At 44.9% G+C, this 25,973-nt stretch overlaps 1 protein-coding gene across 9 annotated transcripts in view; it reads left to right on the top strand.

The window, feature by feature from the left end:
• SYNE2 (spectrin repeat containing nuclear envelope protein 2) overlaps window positions 1-25,973 on the top strand; it is a 1,823,309-nt gene that overhangs the window by 110,348 nt on the left and 1,686,988 nt on the right. For all 9 annotated transcript variants that reach the window (XM_069207355.1, XM_069207357.1, XM_069207362.1 and 6 more), the window contains exons 4-7: window positions 20,768-20,863; window positions 20,962-21,039; window positions 21,121-21,213; window positions 22,973-23,154. In XM_069207355.1, coding sequence (XP_069063456.1) covers window positions 20,768-20,863; window positions 20,962-21,039; window positions 21,121-21,213; window positions 22,973-23,154 — 449 coding nt within the window. The remainder of the gene's footprint in view (window positions 1-20,767; window positions 20,864-20,961; window positions 21,040-21,120; window positions 21,214-22,972; window positions 23,155-25,973) is intronic.

Below are 25,973 nucleotides of genomic sequence, written 5' to 3'. Positions count from 1 at the left end.
AAATGTTCACTGGAAAGTGTAGGGATAGACTCCTCACACTCTCTGGAAAAGATGCAGAATCTTATGACCTCATGAAGGGTACCCTGATTGAGGGCTTTGGATTCTCCACTGAGGAGTATAGAATTAGATTCAGGGGGGCTCAAAAATCCTCGAGCCAGACCTGGGTTGATTTTGTAGACTACTCAGTCAAAACACTGGATGGTTGGTTAACTGGAAATGAAGTGTGTAACTATGTTGGGCTTTATAATTTGTTTATGAAAGAACACATTTTAAGTAACTGCTTCAATGAAAAGTTGCATCAGTATCTGGTAGACCTAGGTCCAATTTCTCCCCAAGAATTGGGAAAGAAGGCAGACCACTGGGTCAAGACTAGAGTAACCAAAACTTCCACTGGGGGTGACCAAAAGAAAGGGGTTACAAAAACTCCCCAGGAGAAAGTGGGTGACACTATAAACAAAGAAAAAGAGTCCTCTGTAGGCCCCCAAAAACCAGAACAGGTGGGTGGGCCCCAAGACACAACCCAAAACCAAGGTGGGTACCAGGGTAAGAACTGGGATGCCACTAAGGCATGGTGCCACAACTGTAAACAGTCTGGGCACCACACCAAGGACACTTCTTGTCCCAAAAACAAACCCCAGAACAAAATTCCAGGGGTAACCAGTGTAGCCATGGGAGATGACTCCTCAGATGAGGAGGTCTTCCTAGCCTTCAACTGGAAACAGGGCCCAACAGGTGAGTTGGAGATTCCAGAGGGAAGTAGACACTTCCACCACCTACTGGTGAATGGAATCCCAACCACTGCCCTGAGAGACACTTGTGCCAGTCACACTATTGTGCATGACAGGCTGGTGCTCTCAAACCAGTACATCCCAGGTGAGACTGCCAGGGTAAGAGTTAGCCTAGACAGGGTCACTAAGAGGCCTGTGGCTTTAGTGCCCATAGAAGTGGGTGGCACTCTTAGCTGGAGAAGGGTAGTAGTCAGTACAGACCTCCCCCTTGATTGTCTCCTTGGAAATGACTACCCAGAGGTTAGTCAGAGCTCAAGAGAGGAACTGGTCCAGTGCCAGTCCTCTCCCAAGGATGCTGGAAGTCCTGCCTCTGCAGTAAATGCAAGCAGGCCCCAGAAAAAGAAGAAAAGAAAACAGAGTAGGAAGGGTGGACAACCTTTAGCCAAGGTTACAGCAAGCCAAGGAGATTCTGCTCCAGTAGGGGAGAACTCCAAAAATGGCCCTGATAAAGTCCAACCTGACCCACAAGAAGTCCTGGCTAGTCAGGCAACTGTTAAACCTGAGTGGGTGGCTCCTCAGCTAACAGAAGAAAGAGTGGAAGAAGGGTGTTTACTACAAGATGTGGTAACCCCCCACTCCAATACAGCAGACAGGCAACCTGAACCCAAAGAAGCCTGTAACTTAGCCCCTTCCCTTTTAGGTGAAGAGCTAAAGGTGTGGTTCTGGGCACTGACAGCTGTCAGTGGCCTCTGCTGGGTGTTAGCCTTTATGGCTGCACTATCCTTAGCATGGTGGTCTGACCCCATGCCAAATAGCAAGTTAGGCCCCTTGACCCTATTGGTCATGGTGGGGTTACTCCAGCTCTGGGTAACCTCTCTGGGTAAGCTAGGGGTAACCCTGGCCAAGATAAGGTTAGCAGAGGTGGATACCTCTAAGACCAAGATAGAAAGAATGGGTGGAGACATTGAAGAGGCAGACAAGAGGCAATTCAGACTAGGTCCTATCACTGTGGAAGTAGGTCAGTTCCCCAAAGGGAATGACCTGAACAGAAGGATGTAAGGCAGAGTAGGCCCTGCAACTAACCAGCCTATTTCTCCTACTCTTCCTCGCCTGACAGACTAGGAAGACTCTCCCAGCTTGGGCTGAGTCTCCTGGCCTGTGGGCTGGGGGGGGGCTTGTGTAAAGAAATGGCTCCCTGTTGCAGTTACCCCCCACTTTTTGCCTGATACTGATGCTGACTTGACTGAGAAGAGTGCTGGGACCCTGCTAACCAGGCCCCAGCACCAGTGTTCCTTCACCTAAAATGTACCATTGTATCCACAATTGGCACACCCTGGCATTCAGATAAGTCCCTTGTAACTGGTACTTCTAGTACCAAGGGCCCTGATGCCAAGGAAGGTCTCTAAGGCTGCAGCATGTCTTATGCCACCCTAGAGACCCCTCACTCAGCACAGACACACTGCTTACAAGCCTGTGGGTGCTAGTGAGAACAAAATGAGTAAGTCGACATGGCACTCCCCTCAGGGTGCCATGCCAGCCTCTCACTGCCTATGCAGTATAGGTAAGACACCCCTCTAGCAGGCCTTACAGCCCTAAGGCAGGGTGCACTATACCATAGGTGAGGGTACCAGTGCATGAGCATGGTACCCCTACAGTGTCTAAACAAAACCTTAGACATTGTAAGTGCAGGGTAGCCATAAGAGTATATGGTCTGGGAGTTTGTCAAACACGAACTCCACAGCACCATAATGGCTACACTGAAAACTGGGAAGTTTGGTATCAAACTTCTCAGCACAATAAATGCACACTGATGCCAGTGTACATTTTATTGTAAAATACACCCCAGAGGGCACCTTAGAGGTGCCCCCTGAAACTTAACCGACTATCTGTGTAGGCTGACTAGTTCTAGCAGCCTGCCACAAACCGAGACATGTTGCTGGCCCCATGGGGAGAGTGCCTTTGTCACTCTGAGGCCAGTAACAAAGCCTGCACTGGGTGGAGATGCTAACACCTCCCCCAGGCAGGAGTTGTCACACCTGGCGGTGAGCCTCAAAGGCTCACCTCCTTTGTGCCAACCCAGCAGGACACTCCAGCTAGTGGAGTTGCCCGCCCCCTCCGGCCAGGCCCCACTTTTGGCGGCAAGGCCGGAGAAAATAATGAGAAAAACAAGGAGGAGTCACTGGCCAGTCAGGACAGCCCCTAAGGTGTCCTGAGCTGAAGTGACTCTAACTTTTAGAAATCCTCCATCTTGCAGATGGAGGATTCCCCCAATAGGGTTAGGATTGTGACCCCCTCCCCTTGGGAGGAGGCACAAAGAGGGTGTACCCACCCTCAGGGCTAGTAGCCATTGGCTACTAACCCCCCAGACCTAAACACGCCCTTAAATTTAGTATTTAAGGGCTACCCTGAACCCTAGAAAATCAGATTCCTGCAACTACAAGAAGAAGGACTGCCTAGCTGAAAACCCCTGCAGAGGAAGACCAGAAGACGACAACTGCCTTGGCTCCAGAAACTCACCGGCCTGTCTCCTGCCTTCCAAAGATCCTGCTCCAGCGACGCCTTCCAAAGGGACCAGCGACCTCGACATCCTCTGAGGACTGCCCCTGCTTCGAAAAGACAAGAAACTCCCGAGGACAGCGGACCTGCTCCAAGAAAAGCTGCAACTTTGTTTCCAGCAACTTTAAAGAACCCTGCAAGCTCCCCGCAAGAAGCGTGAGACTTGCAACACTGCACCCGGCGACCCCGACTCGGCTGGTGGAGATCCGACACCTCAGGAGGGACCCCAGGACTACTCTGATACTGTGAGTACCAAAACCTGTCCCCCCTGAGCCCCCACAGCGCCGCCTGCAGAGGGAATCCCGAGGCTTCCCCTGACCGCGACTCTCTGAAACCTAAGTCCCGACACCTGGGAGAGACCCTGCACCCGCAGCCCCCAGGACCTGAAGGACCGGACTTTCACTGGAGGAGTGACCCCCAGGAGTCCCTCTCCCTTGCCCAAGTGGAGGTTTCCCCGAGGAACCCCCCCCTTGCCTGCCTGCAGCGCTGAAGAGATCCCGAGATCTCTCATAGACTAACATTGCGAACCCGACGCTTGTTTCTACACTGCACCCGGCCGCCCCCGCGCTGCTGAGGGTGAAATTTCTGTGTGGACTTGTGTCCCCCCCGGTGCCCTACAAAACCCCCCTGGTCTGCCCTCCGAAGACGCGGGTACTTACCTGCAAGCAGACCGGACCCGGGGCACCCCCTTCTCTCCATTCTAGCCTATGTGTTTTGGGCACCACTTTGAACTCTGCACCTGACCGGCCCTGAGCTGCTGGTGTGGTGACTTTGGGGTTGCTCTGAACCCCCAACGGTGGGCTACCTTGGACCAAGAACTAAGCCCTGTAAGTGTCTTACTTACCTGGTTAACCTAACAAATACTTACCTCTCCTAGGAACTGTGAAAATTGCACTGTGTCCACTTTTAAAACAGCTATTTGTGAATAACTTGAAAAGTATACATGCAATTTTGATGATTTGAAGTTCCTAAAGTACTTACCTGCAATACCTTTCGAATGAGATATTACATGTAGAATTTGAACCTGTGGTTCTTAAAATAAACTAAGAAAAGATATTTTTCTATATAAAAACCTATTGGCTGGATTTGTCTCTGAGTGTGTGTACCTCATTTATTGTCTATGTGTATGTACAACAAATGCTTAACACTACTCCTTGGATAAGCCTACTGCTCGACCACACTACCACAAAATAGAGCATTAGTATTATCTATTTTTACCACTATTTTACCTCTAAGGGGAACCCTTGGACTCTGTGCATGCTATTCCTTACTTTGAAATAGCACATACAGAGCCAACTTCCTACAATACTGTTCATAATTTGAGCTAGAGTCGCGTTCTGCCGCGTCTTCACATCAGTATATATAGTTTCTTGTAAGCAGATGATATCAACATTTCCCAAGAAGGATTCCAGGTTTGGGTCATGAGTGGTTTTGGTTGCCCCCACCATGTTCCCAGATTATATTTTTGTATTGCTCAGCGCATGTATGGGCTGTGATCCAGAGTTTGACATATTTTTTGGTGTTCCAGGACCCCAATCCTATTTTGGGGTGCAGGGGTGCATCAGGGTCAAGGGCATATTTGTTCTGATTGGTTTCCTCTTTTTGTAGGTCCGTTACCTCGTCAGGTCTTGTTGCTTGATGTTTCTGAAATTGATAGTAGCAGCTTCTCAATTTCGACACTGTTAAAATAGACTTCTGTGCACTCGTTTGCATCACTCTTGCTTGGTGCTAGAAAGGCTATTTACTCAAGATCTTTGCTGTTTAATTATTCCAGCCCTGGGATAGCATTGCAGATTCTCAAGAGGTTGTCTCTGTTTAGGATGTCCAAAGGGCCCTGAGATTTATATGTTGGATTAAAAATTTGGGTGTGAGTGCCCCTGTTTTTGAGTTCAGCGGAGGATAGGGTGCAGTCATGTGGGCCTTTTTGAGGTGCAGAGCTGATGTGATTTCAACATCAGTGATTATCCTTTGCTCTACCACAGTGGGTGCTTGATCTATGTAGTTTGAATTAATCGAGCGAGCTATGGTCTTTGTGATGGGCTCCAAAATTCTTGGCAGCCAGGATGAGAGTGCCGTAGCAGAATGATCGTTCGATTGTTCCCTTGTTTCCTCAAGGGCAACCCCCGGATGGGTGGCCTGGGTGGAGGTTGCGTATTTGTAGAGTTAGATACGGTTCATGTGGGGCTCCGTTGCACTGGTTAATATGGGGTGTGTCCCTTGAGAGGAGGTGTGACCAGTATTCTCCTCTGACTCGACCCAGGGCCCAAAGGTTGAGTTCTGAAGGATTGTACCGGAGGGTGCCGACTGCGGGTAGATGTTTGACCTGGGGCAGTTTGGTTGGAGTTCTTTGGGCCTGCCCAATGCCGCAGTGTTAAGGGGACCCCCTGGTTTGTGCTTACAGCAGATACAGTTCCTTCCTCTATCTGCTGCATTTGAGGATAATTACCACTCTGTGACCTCAGAGGCAGAACTTTGCTATCTGTCGATTGAATGGGTGACAAGCGTTTTATCAATTCCTCTTTCCTGCTTGACTTTTTTTTCAAGTTCCTTCCCAATGGGCTATTACTCCGGTTTCTGTGTAAAGGATGGACTTTGTTTTCCTGACCCTTAAATGATTTGTTGTGCAGTATCCTTAGACGTTTCTTGTTTTTCCTGGACAGAACTAGGAGATAGGGGCCTTCGTCTTGGACGTGCACTTTTTTTGGGCTTTCCGCTATTAATCCTAATGTCTGTTCTAGGCATACTTTGGGCTGTGAAGCGATGTTGAGGACTCCCATTTGATGTCTGTTTGTTGTTGCAGAGGTTAGTTGACCTTGTGTACGAAGTCAGCCATTTCTCCACTGTTCGGCTTCGTGTTTTCAGTTTACTACTCTTGTCGACATGATTGATGGCAATTCTTGCAGTTTGTCTAAGATTGAGCCGTAGTGGCAATGATGGCCCTGAGTGGGTAGCTCCTTGTCGGCCGCAACATGTGCTTGAGCTTTTTTGATTAGCAGATTTAATCTGTCTAGCTTATTGTCAATGGCAATAGTAGTGGCTGCCAAACTTTGCAAGATTTGAATTTGAAAGTCCAGTTTGTCTGTACTAAAAATAGTGGCATTTGTTATGGCTGTGAGGGTTTTGTTTGAAGGGCCCCATCCTGCCAGGAGAAGAGGGTCTGAGTCGATATGCCCCTGGTTTTGCGTAGTTTTTGGTGTATACAGCAAGTTTGTGAAGGGTTGGTTAATGTTCCTATTTGTGGGTGAGTGTTGGTCACCCCCTTAATCTATGTCTGTGTTGAAGACCTCCTCTAACTCCTCTGGTGTAAGAGAGGCCTTCCAGGGGTGGATGGGCTGGTTTATCCTTGGGGTTGCTAATTTTGAAGCTGCATTTTCTCAGCTACCTTTTTGAAATTCCTCAGTACAATGCCCTTTGGTGGGAAGGTCGTCAGGGACTATGATTCTGTTCATTGCCACTATGATGGGGGATAGAGGGATTGCCCGCTTTTGTGGCTGGGAAGTGTGCCCTTTTTTGTTGTGTAGGAGGGAGGTTGGTAGTGAAAGTTCCGGCATTGATTCTTGTGCTGTGTTGCATGGAGGGTCGTCCACCCAGGAAGTGCCCAGGGTGATTGCACTGTAGCTGAAAGATCTCCATCCAGGATATGATCTCGGAATTGGTTCTCCAGAGAGAGTCTTGTGGTTGGTGATCTTCCCCAGTAACGTAAAGTACTCAGGGATCCCTTTGGGTTGTCCCGTCACCTTCTGGGATTCCTTTTGTGACTGCTCCTGGGGTCCTGGGAAACCCTCTTTGAGGCCATTGGCCCCTTTGGTGTCACCTGTGGAGTGGGTTGGGGCTTTGTGACATGCTTTGTTTTCCCCCTTTTGGCCCGCCCCCCGTTTATTGGTGGCTGCCTTCTCTCTCCACATTAGATTCTGTACCCTATCATGCGCCATTAAGAGGAGGGAGCTGTGGGTCCTCATGTTCTCTCCACACTCTTCTCTTGGTCCCCCTTGAGAATTGGGAAGTCGAGTCCTTCTCTTCCTGCTCTGTGTAGTGAGTATGAGAGTGTGACGGGGGCTGGAATTCCCTGTAGTTCCCCTGAATTGCGGGTGCTCGGCTGCCACAGTCCCCGGGCTGCGGGAATGCAAGGGAGCTAGAGGTCAATGGCGAGCAGGTTGCCCTGCAAGCCGCACCCAGACCTGGCTGGGCACGTGCACATGCTTGCTTGATGTTTGCTGCTGCTGCTGCTGCCTGCTGTAGCTGTGTCGCTGTAGCTGTGGTGCCTGGTCCTTGCGGCTGTTGCTGTGACTGTCATTGTGGACCACCCCTGGAGTGGCCAGGGACCCTCCAGGGACAGCCAGTGATCAACACTGGGATCCTGTGTGTTCGCCATCACAGAGACTGCCAGACTACCAGTGCCTTCCTGCACCTTGAGTCTGCTTGAGACTTTCCCTTGCGCAGGCCTTTCACTGGCCTTCCACTAGGCCTTATGCTGGACCTTATGCTGGGCCTTGTGCTGGCCTTATGCTGGGGGGCCCAACCCACAGGCCCATGAGTTGCTGCTGCTTCTGGAAGGGTGGGGCTCGGATGCTCAGCTCAACGAACACGTCTCCCACGGAGCCCGCTGGAGTCAGGCTAGGTGACTGAGGCGGCTATGGTCGAGAAACCGTGCAGCGGAACAATGCAACCTGCCGCCGGCAGTCGGCCGCAGTCACAGCCTGTGGTCTGATGCTGTGCAGCTTCAATCCGTTCGGAACATTAGTGCATCAGTGGAGCATTCGTGGATCCTCCCGTCTGCTTCCGGCACACAGGATTCTGCCTCCGCTCTCTTGGTGGATGATCTTCCAGCTCTTCAACAAGTACTCAGCTGCACTAAACTAAACTAATAAAACTCATGATTAGAGATGACCACCTCCTCAGCATTCTGTCCCTCAACTGCTCTTCTGCATGGGCCTCACAAGCTGTATAATATATTTACCACTGGTACCACATCTAGAAGGTGTCCTTTCTGGATGCCTGGGCCTACTCAGCTCTACCCTACCTTCATTTCTTTAACGAGGGTTGAGGAATATTATCAGCAGCCCATTGCCAACACTGACTAAGCGTTTGTACATGGAATATACAAGAAGTGCTCCTGAAGGAGAGCAAAGACCTTTGTTACACTCTGCCTTAAGCCTAAACTCTAAACATATTCAGCTATGCAGCAGCCCACAATGAACTGAACTCTAAACACATTCAGCTACGCAGCCGCCCACAATTATCTATGCCATGTTCTTTGGTTCTTCAGCCTCTAGAATGCATTGCCAATAACTATTTGTAATCATTGCAGTGCCAGGAAAATCCACACATGTTTTCTCTGTGGTGAAGAAACAAAGCAAAACCTCAGTACACACCTAAAAGAGGCTGATACTGATGGAGTGTCTGATCTGTCTCCAAATCTTCATTTAAGGCCCCTGAAGTGCCCATCACTGCCTCAGGTAAAGATGAATGGTTCATCCTGAGTTTCAGAATTGCTGAAAACCCTTACATTGCTTCTGGAAGGCAAAATCCACAAACAGTGGGTCCACCTCCTTGCACTGCATACACTGCATACCGTCACACTCTGAACAAATACTTGTATGTACTAGTAAGCACTCTAACGGCAACTACAAGTGACTAGAAAGACAATGGTGCACCAGCAGGGACACCACAGACTCAACTTCAAGTCAGCCCTCAACAAATACCACCAACACCTCAAAGACACTAAAAGAAATGCCCTGACAGACTGCATCGAAGCAAGCGCCATCCACAGCAAGGAACTCTTCAGCACTGTCAGAGAGTTTGCCTGCCCTTTAGCCACCGAGAACACAGTCCACCCATGCCAGGAACTCTGCAACACACTGGCAAACTACTTCTCCATCTATAGCAACTTCGATCCCCAACCCACTAACATCAACAACCTCCTCACACTAACAGACACCACCCACAGCCACCCACTCATTCATTAACTCTACTCACCACACAGAACACCTCAGCCATCATGACCGCCATCCACTCGGGAGCGCCCATACACCTATACCACCATCACTTCTTCAAACTTGGAAACAAAGAAGTCAGGATTTAACTTGCCTCCACTCTCAACACATCCATTACCACAGCTGCCTTCACCAATGGATGGAAACACCCAGACGTCAGACCCCCTCTTGCAAAAACCATCCACCGACCCCAGCGAGCTCAAAAACTGCCGTCCCATCTTGCTGCTCCCGTTCCGCACCAAAGTTCTTGAGAAGGTCATCAACCACCAGCTCACTGAACACCTGGAAAGATACACTCTGCTTGACACCTCCCAATCCAGCTTCCGCATCAACCACCGCAGTGAGACCGCCCTGATTGCTACCACTGAAAACATCAGAACCCTGCTTGACCTGGGTTACATAGCAGCCCTGATCCTCCTCGACCTCTCAGCTGCATTCAGAACCATATCTCACCACACCCTTGTCAAAAGACTCCACCACATTCTGGTCCATGGAGATGCCCTCAAATGGATCGCATCCTTCCTCACAAGATTTCCCCAGAGAATCCTCCCTACCACCCTTCACCTAGGAGCCCAAGAGCATCCTCTGTGGCATCCCCCAAGGCTCATCCCTCAGCCACACCCAGCTCAACACTTACATGACACCCCTGGCTGACATTGTCAGACCCATAGATTCAAAATCATATCCTATGAAGAACGACGCCCAGCTCAGTCTCTCACTCACAGAAGACCACCAGAACAAACTTCCACAAAACCATGACGAGTGTCGCCGACTGTATGAGGACCAACTGCCTGAAGCTCAACACAAACAAGGCAGAAAGGCTGATTTTCAGGAAGAACACCTACCCGAGGGACGACATATGGTGGCTCCCCCCTCCCCACCTCAGCATCATCCTAGGCAGCAAACTTACCATGACGTGCCAGGTCAACCCAGTCACTGTCTGTTTCCACACCCTCTGGATGCTCTGAAAAATCTTCAGATGGATACCCGTCAGCACCAGAAAAACTGTCACTGAAGCCCTTGTCACCAGCCGGTTGAACTACAGAAACACTCTGTACACCAGAATCACCACCCAACTCCTCAAGAAACTCTAGATAATACAGAACACAGTGACCAGACTCATCCTCAACCTCCTTAAATTGACCCACATCACCCCCCACCTCAGCAACCTCTACTGGCTCCCGGTCTAGAAGAGATGCCAGTTCAAGATGCTGGCACATTCCTAATAAGCCCTCCATGACCAGGCACCAGCATACGTCAACCACCGCCTAAACTTCCACCAACCCGCCAGGTATGTGTGCCCTGCCTCCCTCGCCCTTTCATACATTCCCCACATTTCCTGTAGCCACAATGGAGGTCGGTCCTTCTCCTAACTCGCTGCCAAGTCCTCAAACGACCCTTTCCACCTGTGAACATCGCCCTCTCTCATGGAATTCAGAAAGGGACTCAAGACCTGGCTTTTCGACTGAGATCAGCAAGACCTTATCACCTGGATACCCTCAGGGGAGAATACCTGAGGTCAGTAAATACTGGCTGATTGATTGATTAATTGATTGATTGAGAAAAGTAGTTCCAGATAAAATCATCAACAAGTGACCAATAGCCCTGGTCAGATCAGTTGTCAGCAGCATAGAAAGCGGAGGCACAGTGACAGAGAGCATAGTAACCAATCATCCACTGAGACTGGTTGAGCTCGGCTGAGTTTGGTGTTTTTTTGGACAAATATTACCAGGGTTTCAAGGTAATGTAATCATCAGTTTATGACTGATATCATAATTTACTGCTGTTACTATAGCAACCATAGCAAAAGTTAATAAGCATAATGGTTGCCTCCGGTCCTGAGATAAACTACCTGCTTTGATAATCTACACCTGATTCCTGAGGATTATCAGGACGCAGAATATCGTCTGCTTCCCTTGCATTTATAGAATTTAACCAACGTGAAGAAATCCTTTTCATAAGTCTTCTTTGAATCTTTGATAGTGATTTGTACGCTTCAGTAGCAGAATCTGCGAAACAAATTATTCTTTGGTACTTAGATAACAAGATGTAATACACAGGTATGTGGTCATCTTTTTCACGACCTTAAGCGAGTGCACACAGACTTCTGCACACAGCATTCGTCCATCTCAGCTATGGCGGAGTTCAGACCCACAGCTGTACTGGCTTTCACTTTGAGTGTGAAAACAGTTTTAACCAGGAAGACAGATCTTGTGTCGTATCAGTGCCCCAATAAAATAGTTAGAAATATGGACTACTGATCAAGGGCAGAGGTAGGAACGGTGAATGATTACCGCCGCCAGGTAAGAATGCACATTTGCCCGTTGCACGTGCCCAAGGAAAGGTTGTATTTGCGATTCCCAGTTGCTGTACAGCTCATATTACAGCCGCTGCGCCTGGTGCAGCTCAAACCCTGCACAAAGAAAGTGGTTGTTATTATTATTAATGGGGTCTTTGATTAGATTTTGTCTTGGAATGGACATGTTTTGTCTTGAAATTACTGTTTGTATCTGCATATTTTCCTATGCAGTTTGTACTATTTTTGGAAGTTTCTATCATTAAGTTCAACTCTTAACATTTCCTTGAAGCTGCAACTATACATGCACCGCACATTTTTTTTAAAAAATATGAGCAGCATAAACATTTCTTGGGTTCATAACCAGTGCTTTAAATGGGCCGGTACTGTCCGGTACTGAGTACCGACACTTTTTTTATTTTGAGAGGGAGAGTACCTGCACTTCTTGGGAAAAACGTAATACTGAGAGTACCGGCACTTCTCAGCAGCAAGCAGGTACTCTGGTGCAGAGTACCTGCAAATTTATTTCCCATTTCAAACACTGGTTCATACGGTGTTGTAATTTGTCTGAGGGAATGATTTGGGGTTTGATTCTAAATTAGGAGTTTGGCAGCCTAGTTTACTATCATGATTACTGAAATGTTGTGTAGCATGAGGAAGTGCAAAAGGCATCAGAAAAGAAGACAACAGCTATGTGCAAAAACAAACGTATACATCACAGAGGGCAAGACGAGTCCCACCTGTCAGTTGATAGTGCCTATAAATATTCTGCAATGATCGTGGGCACATCGAATGAGCACATGGTGGTATTTGTGTATTGAATGTTCACCATATTGGAATACAAAAATCTTCAGAAAAAAGATACAAGAATATCACCAAAACCATAATTTCACTAAGTTAATTTAAACACGTTCATGTGGTTAGTTAGAGATGTCCAAAACACCATATGATTTTTTTTCTACTTCATGTTGGCATTTTGCCTGCCATTTGCTTCCCATTCTTTAAAGAAAATGGCCAACTATTTACTTATCAGGCTCTAATTTCACGAGAAGCCAAAGCGACAGAAAATTTGGAAGGCCTGGTAATAATGAGTGCCTCAGTTTTCTGAGTATTCTCTCTAAGATTTGAAGCAATGCCCAGATTCCCATGGCTGCCTCTAGCAACTCAGAGTTTTGCTTGATTTTATTTGTTCAGAAAATGACTATTATAGCCACTGTATTGCTGTTCAGCATAGCCGGTTGGAAGCTGCCTTTTTTTAATTGTTCCCCTATAAATAAAAAACCTGCAGAGATGTGAACTCAACTGAATATTTCCTGATGCATTATGGTAGAAAGGATTAAACACTGCTGCCACTACTGTCCTTGGCTGACATTCAGTGACTACACAGTGATCCATTGTGAAGCTCTTCCTGAAGCGCAAGGCCTTGTTTACTTACCATGCGAAGCAAAAATTGATAAGTGTGACAACGTGTACGTGGTAGTTGTGAGATGCAAAAGGATCAGAAAAAACGGTGCGTTTCTTTCCTCTGTCTCAAAGCTGTGACGCCGGTCATCAAGTCTATTATGCATGGTAGTTAACCTTTTGGATATCAGTAGATATTCACGAGCAATGAACAAAGGGCCAGATGTAGCAAAGTTTTTTACCCATTCTATATCTATGGGAAAAAGTGTTTGTACATAAGGGCCAAAGTTTGAACTATTATATTTGACATTTCCGTTACTGCTTTTGCCATCACCACTTCGCAGTGAACTCTGGTCATTTTACCGGTAAATATAAATTAAAGTAATTGACAAATAAGCCATTGCAGTTCATTTATTTGGTTGATGTGATAGAACATGCCCAAACCCTTGCTGTTAAGACCGCTTCTTATCCGGGGTCAGATTGGGATCACAATTATGCCTGGACTCTCCTGAAAATAGTGGCCCACATGTGCCATTTTACTCAATACCAACTGATTAGTATAATCGGGCTAATTATTATAGACATGTTTGTTAACTTTAGCATTTTAAGGAATTTAGAATCAATTCCACAGACTGGCAGAGGCACAGAATGGGTAATCAAAAATATGCACAGTTTCTAAAAGTGGCATTTTCAAACTTACAATTCAAAAACCAACTTCACCAAAAGATGTATTTTTAAATGTGAGTTCAGAGACCCCAAACTCCACATCTCTACCTGCTCCCAATGGAAAATTACACTTAGAAGATATTTCAAGGCAATCCCCAGGTTGCCCTATGGGAGAGATAGTCCTTGCAACAGTGAAAACCAAATTTAGAAGTATTTCACTATCAGGACATGCAAACCACACCAGTACATGTTCTACCTTTTAAATACACTGCACCCTGCCCATGGGGCTGCCTTGGGCCTACCTTAGGGGTGACTTACATGTAGTAAAAGGGAAGGTTGGGGATGGTCAAGTGGGTGTACTTGCCAGGTCGAAATGGCAGTTTAAAACTGCCTACACAGATACTGCAGTGGCACGTCTGAGACATATTTACAGGGCTACTGATGTGGGTGGCACAATCAGCGCTGCAGGTCTACTATTAGCATTTGATTTGCAGGCCCTGGCAACACATAGGGCCATATTTATACTTTTTGACGCAAAACTGCGCTAACGCAGTTTTGCGTCAAAAAAATTAGCGCCGGCTAACGCCATTCTGAAGCGCCATGCGGGCGCCGTATTTAATCAATGACGTTAGCCGGCGTTAGCCGCCGGCGCTGCCTGGTGTGCGTGGAAAAAAACGACGTACACCAGGCAGCGCCGGCGTAGGGGGATATGGGGCTTGGGCGTCAAAAAATGGGGCAAGTCAGGTTGAGGCAAATTTTTCGCCTCAACCCGATTTGCGCCATTTTTTCCGACTCCCAACCCCCATAGAAATGACTCCTGTCTAGGCAAAGACAGGAGTCATGCCCCCTTGCCCAATGGCCATGCCCAGGGGACTTCTGTCCCCTGGCCATGGTCATTGGGCATAGTGGCATGTAGGGGGGCACAAATCAGGCCCCCCTATGCCACACAAAAAAAATAATAATAATGACTTACCTGAACTTACCTTAATGTCCCTGGGATGGGTCCCTCCAGCCTTGGGTGTCCTCCTGGGGTGGGCAAGGGTGACAGGGGGTGTCCCTGGGGTCATGGAAGGGCACCTCTGGGCTCCTTCAGAGCCCACAGGTCCCTTAACGCCTGCCTTTTCCAGGCGCTAAAAAACGGCGCAAAAGCGGCCGTACGTCATTTTTTTTGACCCGCCCACTCCCGGGCGTGAATTTTGCCCGGGAGTGTAAATACGGCGCACATGCCTCGGAGTCAATTTTTTAGACGTGAACGCCTACCTTGCATATCATTAACGCAAAGTAGGTGTCCACGCTAAAAAATGACGCAAACTCCATGGACTTTGGCGCTAGACGCGTCTAACGCCAAAGTGTAAATATGGAGTTAGTTTTGCGTCGGAATTGCGTAAAAAAAAACGCCGCAATTCCGGCGCACACGGAGTATAAATATGCCCCATAGTGCTTTTTACTAGGGTAAATCAGATATGCCAATCATGGAGAAACCAATCACCAATACAATTTAAACAGAGAGCATATGCACTCTAGCACTGGTTAGCTGTGATAAGGTGCCCAAAGTCACAAAGCCAACAGAAACAGGTAAGAAAAAACTAGGAGGAAGAAGGCAACAATTTGGAGGATAACCCTGCAAAAAGGGCCATTTCCAACATCACTCATACCAGCCAGAAATTACTTTGGGGTGATCTGAGATACAGAATCACACCATACATGTCTGCCTAGTTAATAATTTGATTGAATGAACAAAGATAGTGACGAAGCCCTGCAGCCCTTTTGTTTGGATTTTTGCCAGTAATTCATTTCTGAGTTAAGTGCTGTTGACCATTAGGAGGCAACCACATTGGGTTCCTTCCCACTTATGGAAGGGTAGGAATTTTCCTTTAAGATCAGTGGAAAGTACCTCAACTATACCTTGATAAACCAGCGCTAGCCTGGACTGTTTATACCAATAGTAAATCAATCATATTAGCGGCTTGACCTTCTGAAATTGTAAAAAACATGTTTTTTAAACAATTTTATACATTTTATTCTACACCGTTGGCAACCTTTTCTAAATATATCCCCATTGAATAATTATTCTATCATTTTCTTTAATCTGTGAGTGAAAACTAGGTGAATTTAAATGCTCAAAAATTAACTCTCCAATTTTCAGAGTTCTTAGATGAGTGATTACCATGTAGTTTTTGAAGCCTTTATTATTACAGTCAATAGCAAATGCTTGCTGACTATTGAAGTCTTTTGGAGCAGGAAAGATGTTTCTTAACTGATATTATAGACATACTCAATTTTATTTATTTCTATGTGCTTCTGGGCTCATTCTAACATTTCACAATTATGTAGAGGTAAATTTCACATTTTTGTTAAATTGCCTTTGAAATATTCAGTTTGATTCAGATCAGACATGTATTACTGCCCAATATATGCTGATTTGTTAGCAAACCATCATCTGCAATCTGCCCTATAAACAAATCCTTTTGATGCCCATAAAATTAACTTTTTCCTTTATGAGCGACAGGTCTCTAGTTGGCAAAGGTGTAGCCCCCTGTCCAAGTAGGGACCACTATCCTAGTTAGGGTAAGTCACAACACAACCTAAATTAAACTGTGCTTACCTTCTGGTAGCTTAGCAGGGTTAACTTAGAAGGCAATGTGTAAAGTATTTGTGCTATAACTCATACAGCAACACAACAAACACATCATAAAAAGACCACACCGGGTTAGAAAAATAGAAGGTATTTCTTTAGCAGGAGACCAAAATGATAACATTCCAATCAATAGATCATGAGGTATCACTGTTTAATGGATTAAGGTAAAAATGGTGCTTACAATCAAAATTATAACATTCCGATCAATAGGTCCCGAGAGATCGTTGTTCAATGGATTAAGGTAAAACGGGTGCTTTCAATTAGATGAAAGTGTGGACCACTCGGGTCTGGTCCCCAATAATCACAGAGTACTTCCATGCGTGATGGTGGGGCTAGGGCCCACCAAGTGAGGATGCCAGCGGCTCCAGACACAGCTCTTTGGTGTTGTATGTGGTCCATGAGGGAGCAAAGTCAACCGCATTCAGGATCCTTTGGCTGGAGCTGGGAATCGGTGTTGGCTTCTAGGCATTGCTCGGCAACCAAGTGCGACTGCAAAAGGGGCTGCACTGAGGGGGGGTTGCTCTTGCAGCTGTGGTGATTTAAGAGACCAAGTTTGTGGTGCCCTCACTTGGCATGCAGCTCTGGACGACTGTTCACACTCCCCTGGGGGGTGCGAATGGGCAACTACAGGCCAGAGGGGTCACCAGCAAGATCTCGGCTAAAGAAAGCATGCTGAGTGCAATGCAGACAGTCACCAGACAGAAAGCTCGAATTTCCTAGAGCAGAGCACTGAAGTTCTCAGGGGGCTGAAGCCAATGAAGCTGGTAGCAAGGTTTTTGATGTCCCTGAGACCGCAGGAGCACACAGGGTAAGCCAACAAGCCCTTGGAGATCACTTTTGGAGGGAAGGGAAGGCCAGGTACTTCCAGTGGGTCAGTGAGCAGCAGGGCAACAAGCAGTAGAGCAGTCCTTGTTGGAAAGCAGTCCAGTGGAGTCCTTTGGGCAGCACAGCAGTTCTTCTAACAGAGGTTCAGTTCCAGTTCCAGAAGTGTCTGGTTTTAGGGGGTCAGAGTTCAGGCACTCATACCGAAATATGCCTTTGAAGTGGGGGATATTTCAAAGAGTGGTTTCGAAGTGTACAAGTATCCCTTTCAACCCTGTCCTGTGTGCCAGACCTTCTGTGGGGTGCTATCAGTCCTTTGTGTGGGATCAGGCCACTCCCCATTTGAAGTGTAGTGGGGCCCCTTCCCTCCTACCAGACCAGGAAGGGCCATCAAAATACAGATGTGTGTAGATGGGTGCTTAGCCACCTAACCTTCTTGTGTTTGTGGCTGCCTGGGAGGAATGCACAAAGGGAGCTGCCACATATCCCGAAGTTTATTTGAGACAGGCTGTACTACACACAGGACAATAAAAGCAGAGAAATGTCCACTTTCTAAAAGCCGTATTTCTAGGATAGTAATGTTAAATCCTACCTTACCAGTAAAGAGGATTTCTCATTACCATTCCAAAGATGTGAAACATGATGTATCTACTTCTTTCTGATCAGGGATTACAGCTTAAGTTATATTAAATAATTCCCAATGCTGGCCTATAAGAGGAGGAGACCTCACATTAGTAAAAAACAAGTTTGGGAGTTTTTTACTACCAGGACAGAAAAACTTAAACGTACATGTCCTGCCTTTTAGATGCACTGCACCCTGCCCTATGGATTATCTTGTGCCTTTCTTAGGGGTGGCTTATGTGTATAAAAAGGGGAGTTTAGAGCTTGTCAAAGAGTTTAGAATGCCAAGTCACATTGGCAATAAAACTGCACACACAGGCCCTGCACTGGAAGGCCTGAGACATGGTTAGGGGGCTACCTAGGTGAGTGGCACAATCAGTGCTGCAGGTCCATTAGTTACATTTAATTTACAAGCCCTGGGCACATGTAGTGCACTTTACCAGGGACTTATAAGTAAATTAAATATGCCAATTGGGTATGAGCCAATATTACCATTTTGGGGAAGAAAGCACAACCACCTTAACACTGGTCAGCAGTGGTAAAGTGCGCAGAATCCAAAAACTAGCAACATCGAGATTTAAAAAATGGAGGGAAATGGAGGGAGGCAGGCAAAAGGTTGGGGGAAGACCACCTTAAGGCTGTCAGTCCAACATCCATTTTTTCATGAAACCATTTTTAAGGTGTAGCTCTGGCTGTGTTTGTACAAGACACAAAAGTGATTATTCTTGTTTTTTTATTCTTCTTGCCATTTCCACTCATATTAAATACATAAAGGATGGTAATTAACTCATACTGCTAATTTAAACACAAATTGCAAAACTGGCTAACTGAAAAAGTGATGGATGCAAATGCATGATTGTTTGTAATTATTCTGGGCACATTCTTTGCTCATATCTTTATCTTGTCCTTGTCATTAAAGAAAGGGATCAACCGCATGCACATGCCACTACCCCAAAGGAATAAATGAGTCTGTAGTGCCTCACAACATTCCCTATGAATAAAGCTGATTATCCTCTGAATGTAAAAAATAATGAATTTCAGACATGTTTCAATCTGATTGGGCTACAGCAAGTGAGTTGTGCATGGATGTCTATGGTGCATTAATGTTAAAGACCAAGGCTAATAGATAGGCATACATATATGTCTTAGTATATCACACTTAGGCAAAGAAAAAGTGATGTATGGAAATGTGATATAAACCCCAGTTGAACTCTAAACCAACCCGTCCAAATGGAAACAATTGCAGTTCCACATATGTTTTGGCCTGATCAATGTGCTTAATTTGTTAATAAAATGTAAGTGCAGGGCCCCGTTGCTTTTCTAGGAACCCAGCGCTGTTGAAAGCTGGTGTTTTTGAATACCAAAGCTGCCAAGTCTTTATTCTTCCCTGTTCCTCTTTCTTCCATCACCCTACTCTTCCTTTGTCTTTATCTCTACTACGGGTTCCCTTTCACGCTTGTTTTTCCCCTTTATAGCTGCTTTCCTATTTTTCTCTCCCCCCTCCATTCTCCCTTTTCTGCCCTTCTCTGTCGTGATGTGGTTTAAAGTCCTGGTACAAACGAGTGCCCTGGACCACCAGCTGCAACCTGCAGCATCAATAAATCACTGATCAGTGTGAAGTCGGTATGGTTCCTCAGAGCACATCAGTTTGAGTCTCATATACTGGCGATTAAGGCCACAGGGGCAGGTTTCTTTATCTATTGAATGACATTCTTGACTCAGCCTTAACCCCGGGGGCATTCTGTCCCATCACTGCTGAGCTTTTCTATGCCACTACAAACAAGAGCCAGCCATAAACACATCAATGTTCTTACCCCCCAAAAGTGGCAGCCCAGACCCCCAAAATGTATTTATAAATGGTATGTACCACTCAGTGACTATCATTTCGATCATAACAAGTAACAAGCATTTGCAATGTAATGGGTCTCGCGTTCGCTCAGGTTTGAGCTGTTAGTGTTGTAAATTCCTAACTGGACTTTTCATGCCATATAAATTGAAATTGAAAAGTAAAACAGTTGACATAAGCAAGTTGACTCAAAGCGCCTTGGCCGCCATGAGCACGGAGGAAGACACAAAAGGAAAAAGAAGTTTGCTCGCAGGCAAACTTATTGGCAAACGTGCAATCAACCATGTGACAGGGTCGATGGCCAAGGCGTAACAAAACTCCCACAAGGGGGGACAAACCTAAAGCACTTATCAATTATAACAAAGACTTTTGAAAGGCCAGCCCATGAGCAAGTGATAGTGATGGGTGTGCGGTGGGCGTGGTTCAACGCCCCCAGATAGATAGATTACATCAGAGCGCTTGCTAGCAAATGTTCTCTCAGTATTTGCTATTTGCTCAGCTTGACAACATAGCAAGAAAATACACACTCTTTTTAATATCACCGTTTGATAATCTCCCGTGTATGGTGCCTAATATACCGTGTTCATGTATTACTAGTTGGGGGTAGACCATTACAAATGTGGTTTTAAACAGCTGAACATCGGCTGAATAACGTTTAGGAGCATGTATGGTTCTTGTTTAACAGGGTTTAGGGATTGCAAGCATGAGAGAGAAACTTAGCTGAGCAGAAAATATATGGAGAAAAATTCAGTCTGGACGCTACGCAGGGGTCTGTGCTTATAACTTGGTTCTGAAAATTCATACACTTGTTAACCAGCTGAGCTCCATGTTACGCGTCATCTCGACTATACATGGTTTATTAAAACTGGAAGAAAACCCGTAATTGAAATCCCCTGTACAGAATAGAGACTATTTGTACGACCTGCCACATTGTGAATATATTCTTTGTTTATTTTGAGCACTTCTGATATTGAAATACCGATTTGGAAACTAAACTGGATAAAAAACGAAAACGTTAAGCACGATAAATCAGTGGTAAACTCCAGTGTGAGGCATTTTTTTTTTTAATTCAACGTGTTAGTTTTGATAAGAAGTTCGAAATATGCTCAGGGTTACAAAATAAAGGTCTGAATGACGTCCCTGCATTATTCTAAAGATGAAATGTCCCTAAAGTTAGATCCATGCGTTTGTTTCCTGCAGCGCACCCCGCCAACCACTGTCTCAGACCTGTTTGCAGATTTCAGGAGCGGCCACGTGCTGTTGGATCTACTGGAAGTACTCACTGGGGAACACTTGGTAAGAATGGTATTCGATGCGCTAAGTAGTGCTGGACTGAAAACGTGCAGTGCTAACATTTTCAGCAACTAACCGCGCTTTTCCCTTTTCTTCGGCAGCCTCGTGAGAAAGGACAGAATGTATTCCAATGTAGAAGCAATGTGGACTCTGCTTTAAAGTTTTTAGAGTCTAAATCGGTAAGGGCAGTTGATGCAAGTTTGTACTACCTTATTCGGCACTTCTTTCACACTAATCATTATTTACCTTTTTTTTTTTAGATCAAACTCACAAATATTCATGTTGCTGACATCATTGACGGAAAACCTTCCATTGTACTTGGTCTTATTTGGATAATGATACTGAATTTTCATGTGAGTATAGTAGTTCGCATAGAGGCATGCGTTCCCAGTAGAGTTGGGGTACAGTACATGCTAAAACTGGAAGGCTGTCTTGCTGTTGATGATCAAACAATGATTCCAGATTTTCAAATCCTAAACCCATATGCATTCAGGACATTGGACCTATATTGTGCGTTTTAATAGATTCAATAGATAAAGAATATTTTTATATACATGTATAAATTACATAGGAAAAACTGTAGAGTGTTTTAGATTAAAAATATATGCATTACTTTACATTGTTTCTATGTTTCTTCGTGAATGTCCCTGCCTTTTATTTACTGTTCTGTTGACATTGTGTAACTCCCTGTCCAGTGCACACTAACAATTTGTCGACCTATGACAGGCTAGTCTTCGTCCTCAGACATTCTTCAAACATGGTCATATGGTTGTAGTTCATCTACAGGATATGACAGTGAACCATCTAATCATGCACCACAACCTTCTGGAGCTTCCGTCACAGACTAGGAATCAAACACCCTCATGTCAGCCTGCGACAACATTTTAGTGAAGGTCAACTCCAACCGGATGTAGATACTTCTCTGGCTTTCTACCAAAGAAAACCCTCCTTTGTATTGCCATCAACCTCCATGAACCTATCACAAGCACCATTATGAACTTCAAATTGTATCTTGGTCATAGCTTTGCACCTGCCTCACAGAATGCCATATGAACGAACTGCAGCAAGTTCAAAACTCTGTCACCAGATGCCTGCAGCCTCACAAGTCCTGTCTGGTTCACTCTTCCCCTGGTTTTGCCCTTTAACACTTCATCAGTGTTAGAGTCAAGTTTAATATTTTATGCCTCAACTTTAAGTATCCTGTAGTGAATGTCATGCTGCATGTCCACTTCAGGATTCTATTCTACCTTGCTAACCGATCTCTTAGTGTAACCATTGGCATGGTCCTCGCCAAAAATCAAGTTCGTCTTCATTGAAAGAGGAGATAGACCTTACTGACTGCAACTTGTGTAGTTCGGAAAGGCATTAACACAACCCATATTTCTCACCCATCATGCATAAGATGTTACAACACATGGCCCCTGAAATGTGAACTGTGACATGTTCAAACTCCTTAACTTCTCCTAATTTGTAAGTTTGGGCGCCTACACTCCACCCATCCCAATGCACATGTTTTGCCTCCTGTCCTGTGTATGCATAGTACCCCAATTACGTTAGGTAGAATTATTCATTAAAGGTAATACTCAGGGAATCCTGCATTGTAGTACAATTTAACGCATTTTAGAGTTCTTGTATACAAACAAGCAGTCAGTCATTTACATAAAACTAGATAAGTTGGAAGGTCCATGGGGAAACATAAGTGTAAATGGGTAAACTAAAAATGATTATTGACTTATGAGCTCCATTTTAAATCCTCACTATCGGCCAATACAAGCCATGTGGCATTATTTATTTAGTCCTATCAATACTGAAAGCTCTCTTGAAATGGGCTGGTATTTCCACACCAGGGGTACCTATAAATCCTGGGGTGGAGAAAATCTTGTGAAAACATACATTTGCAGTTTTGCTGCGGATCTCTTAATTATGATTGGACCGATAACTACTGTTATCAGCCACATCAGAATTAAGTGGCCACTTGCAAAGAATGCCTAAGAGAGCTAGTCTGATCTGTTTAAGGCAAACTGTGAATCTGAATCTGCAATAGGGACATGCAACAGTGCACACTCTACACCCCTCTCATGTTCATGGTCATGTATGTTTATCTTTTTGTAGATTCAAAAGCTGGCCTCAAGTCTTGAGGCTTCTCACAGTCAGCCATTGCTTGAGAGTGTCAGCAGCCTTGATGCATCACCAACTGCAAGTCCAGCGGCAAAACGGAAGGCAAATATACAGTCAAAATGGAAGATGTCTGCAAAGAAAGCTCTTCTCCTGTGGGTGAAGGAGCACTGTACAGGGTAGGCTACTTTTTTATTTTTAGTATTATATTGTTTGTATATAGTGGTTTATAATCACAGCATAAATGTGAGTAAATCTACCTGTGTAAATGTACTCTTACACTTTGCAGTAACTTTACTACTTTTGGCTAGTCACAGTACCTTCACTACTTTTTGCTAGTCCCCATTTGTGAGTTTAAAGTTAGTACAGAGGGTAGATTTACATGTCTTGAGCCCTTAATCCACTTTGTGGAACCTAATTTACTACTGTAAAGTTAATATCTACTACTAACATTTGACATGTAGGCAGAGGTCTTTGCCCCCGAGATGGAGATCTCTGTATAGTAAAGTATAGGAAAAGTAAAAACATTTATAAAACTTTAAAAAAAAATACTAACAGTATTTTTATGATAAATCGTAATCTGGATTAATGTATATATTTATTTAAAAAAAAACTTTTAAAAAACTACCAGACTATTTACTTAGGGCCTCTCTACGAGTGTGGTGGTCTAAGGACTGCCACACTCGCATTGACAGTCGGACCGCTGCAACTTTGCCGGTCCGACCACCCAATTACCACCCTGGCCAGCAGACCCACCAGGGCACTGCCATCCCTGCTGGGAACATGGTTCCCGACGGCATGAGGGCGGTCGGGCTTGTAACCAGCCAAGGTGGTGCTGCACTCAGCGCTGCCTTGCTAATTACAAACCCTCTTTGCACCAGCCTTTTCAGGCGAGGACCCCGCCATGAAAAGGTTGGCAGAAAGCCAGTGCTGGGGGCCTCAAGGGGGCCCTGGAACTGCCCATTCCACTGCCTTTGCCATGGGCACTGCAGGGCCCCCCCTGCCCAGCCCCATCAGAATGAGCACTCTCTATTTTGCAGCTGGTGCACATTCCGAGGGTGTTAGGATATTGGCTTCAGGTCCCTTAAAGAAGCCGAGACCAATTTCCTAACACTGTTCCAGCTGGTCAGCCCGGTGGGAATGTGTATTACAATGTTCCCGACGTTCAGCCTGGCAGTGGCGTCCTCCCAGTGAGTTTGGCGGTCCGGTGTTGGGACCGCCATACTCAAAATGAGGCCCTAAGTTTTGAGTGAAATATTTAAATAATATAAATTAAAATATTTGTAAAAAGATATTACAAAAAATCCTCCAAAGTAAAATATCTAGATTTATTTAGCATGTTTTAAAAGTTGCTAAAAGTTATGTATATAATTAATTCAAAATATATTTTTTTTTAATTACATTTAGCGTTATATTTAAAAAGTTATAAAAATATTTTATAATAAAATATTTTTATTGATATATAATTTTTAAACCTACGGGGCTCTATTTTAAGGCCCTGACTTTATTGTTTTCTATTGAAGAGTGTTTCAGTTGTAATGACTGACCATATGTCACTTGGGCTTATACCATGTCTGAGCAGAGGTACATTTGCGACAGGTTTTTGTTCTTTTAGGCTCTAATAACTATACAAGTGCAGTTTGTAGATAGCAATGGGTTGACTCTTTTGTAAACCCCTCATACTTAGTAGCAAGCATTCCCCGTTTTCTAGGCACTCTCCTATCCTGCCCACATTTCCTAATTAAACATAGCTGTACGTTTGTGGAGCTCTCCGCAGTCGGGGTGGAAATCTCTGCACACAAAAGATGGGAAAGGCAAAGTCGGAGTCCTCTGTATGTAGCTTTTGAACAGCATTTTGTAGTACATGAGTAATACTCTTGTAGTTCTACTGAATGTACTGCAACATGTAGTATGCAATAGGCCTCTTTGTGGTTAGTATACTTTGTGATTTACTGTGCACTTATGTTTATGGAATGCATTCCTCATTTAAAATACATCAATACACATTACACCAATTCAGGAAAAGCAGAGAATGAATCAGATTTGATTGTTGCCTACTTCTTGATCTTTCTGCTAGGACTACCAAATGTGAAACATGATGTGTGTGGAAGTGATGCCATTCACTTGGAACTGAAATAAGAATGCCTACTAATTTCAAAGAACCTTATTCCGCATGGCAAGGAATGTAAATCACTATGCGTCTGGGAGGCTTGATAAGTAATCATCACGGAGCAGACTATACCCCTATATTTGTAGAATATGGTGTTATGATTAAAGCTTCATACACTTCAGGGCTCAAATCCTCAAAGAATAGCCATGAAAATTCAAGTAGATATTGATTGCTGTGTAAATGAAATTGCTTATTTGTGCTGTAGGAACTACAGTTTAGGAAAACAATAGTACTCCATGCTGCAATAACAAGAAAACAGTGGTGATTGGAGAACAATCTGCCTAGAAAATATTCTGAGCAGTAGCGGCTAATAAACTTTGAAAGTTGTTGGCTGAAATTAACCATTTTAAATTTAACCAAGTGAGAAATCCCCTATTCCAATACAAGGGTTGAGAGGAAGGGAGTTAGACCCAAGGAATTTTAATGCTGCCAAGTTGAACATTTTATAGAAACATTTCCACATGGATTGGGGAAAAATCCTGAGATTTTATTGGGACACCAATGAATATTTTCAATACATTTATAGTGGGCTGAGCAGTCCAAAAACCCATCCACTTCAAAGTGTTAGTGCTTCATCCTCCTTAAGTGCACATTGGAACAATAGTGACCAGGCAATTGATTTTTCTTCAGTACAATTTACACAGACTTTAGTTAAATATCAAGAGGTACAACAGGCATTTCAAAAGTTCTGTGATTACAATCACACGTTTTGTATTTTTTTTAATGTAGCATCTTGTCATTTAGATGTAATGACTGGGAATCTACTGGAAGTATCTGAGGATAGATATCAATAGTTATGGACATCTCAAAAGATCAGGTTTTAGACCA

Source organism: Pleurodeles waltl, chromosome 9, assembly GCF_031143425.1.
Source record: "Pleurodeles waltl isolate 20211129_DDA chromosome 9, aPleWal1.hap1.20221129, whole genome shotgun sequence".
Lineage (NCBI taxonomy): Eukaryota > Metazoa > Chordata > Amphibia > Caudata > Salamandridae > Pleurodeles > Pleurodeles waltl.
The sequence above is the reverse complement of the archived record's forward strand: the minus strand, read 5'-3'. Positions and strand labels throughout refer to the sequence as shown.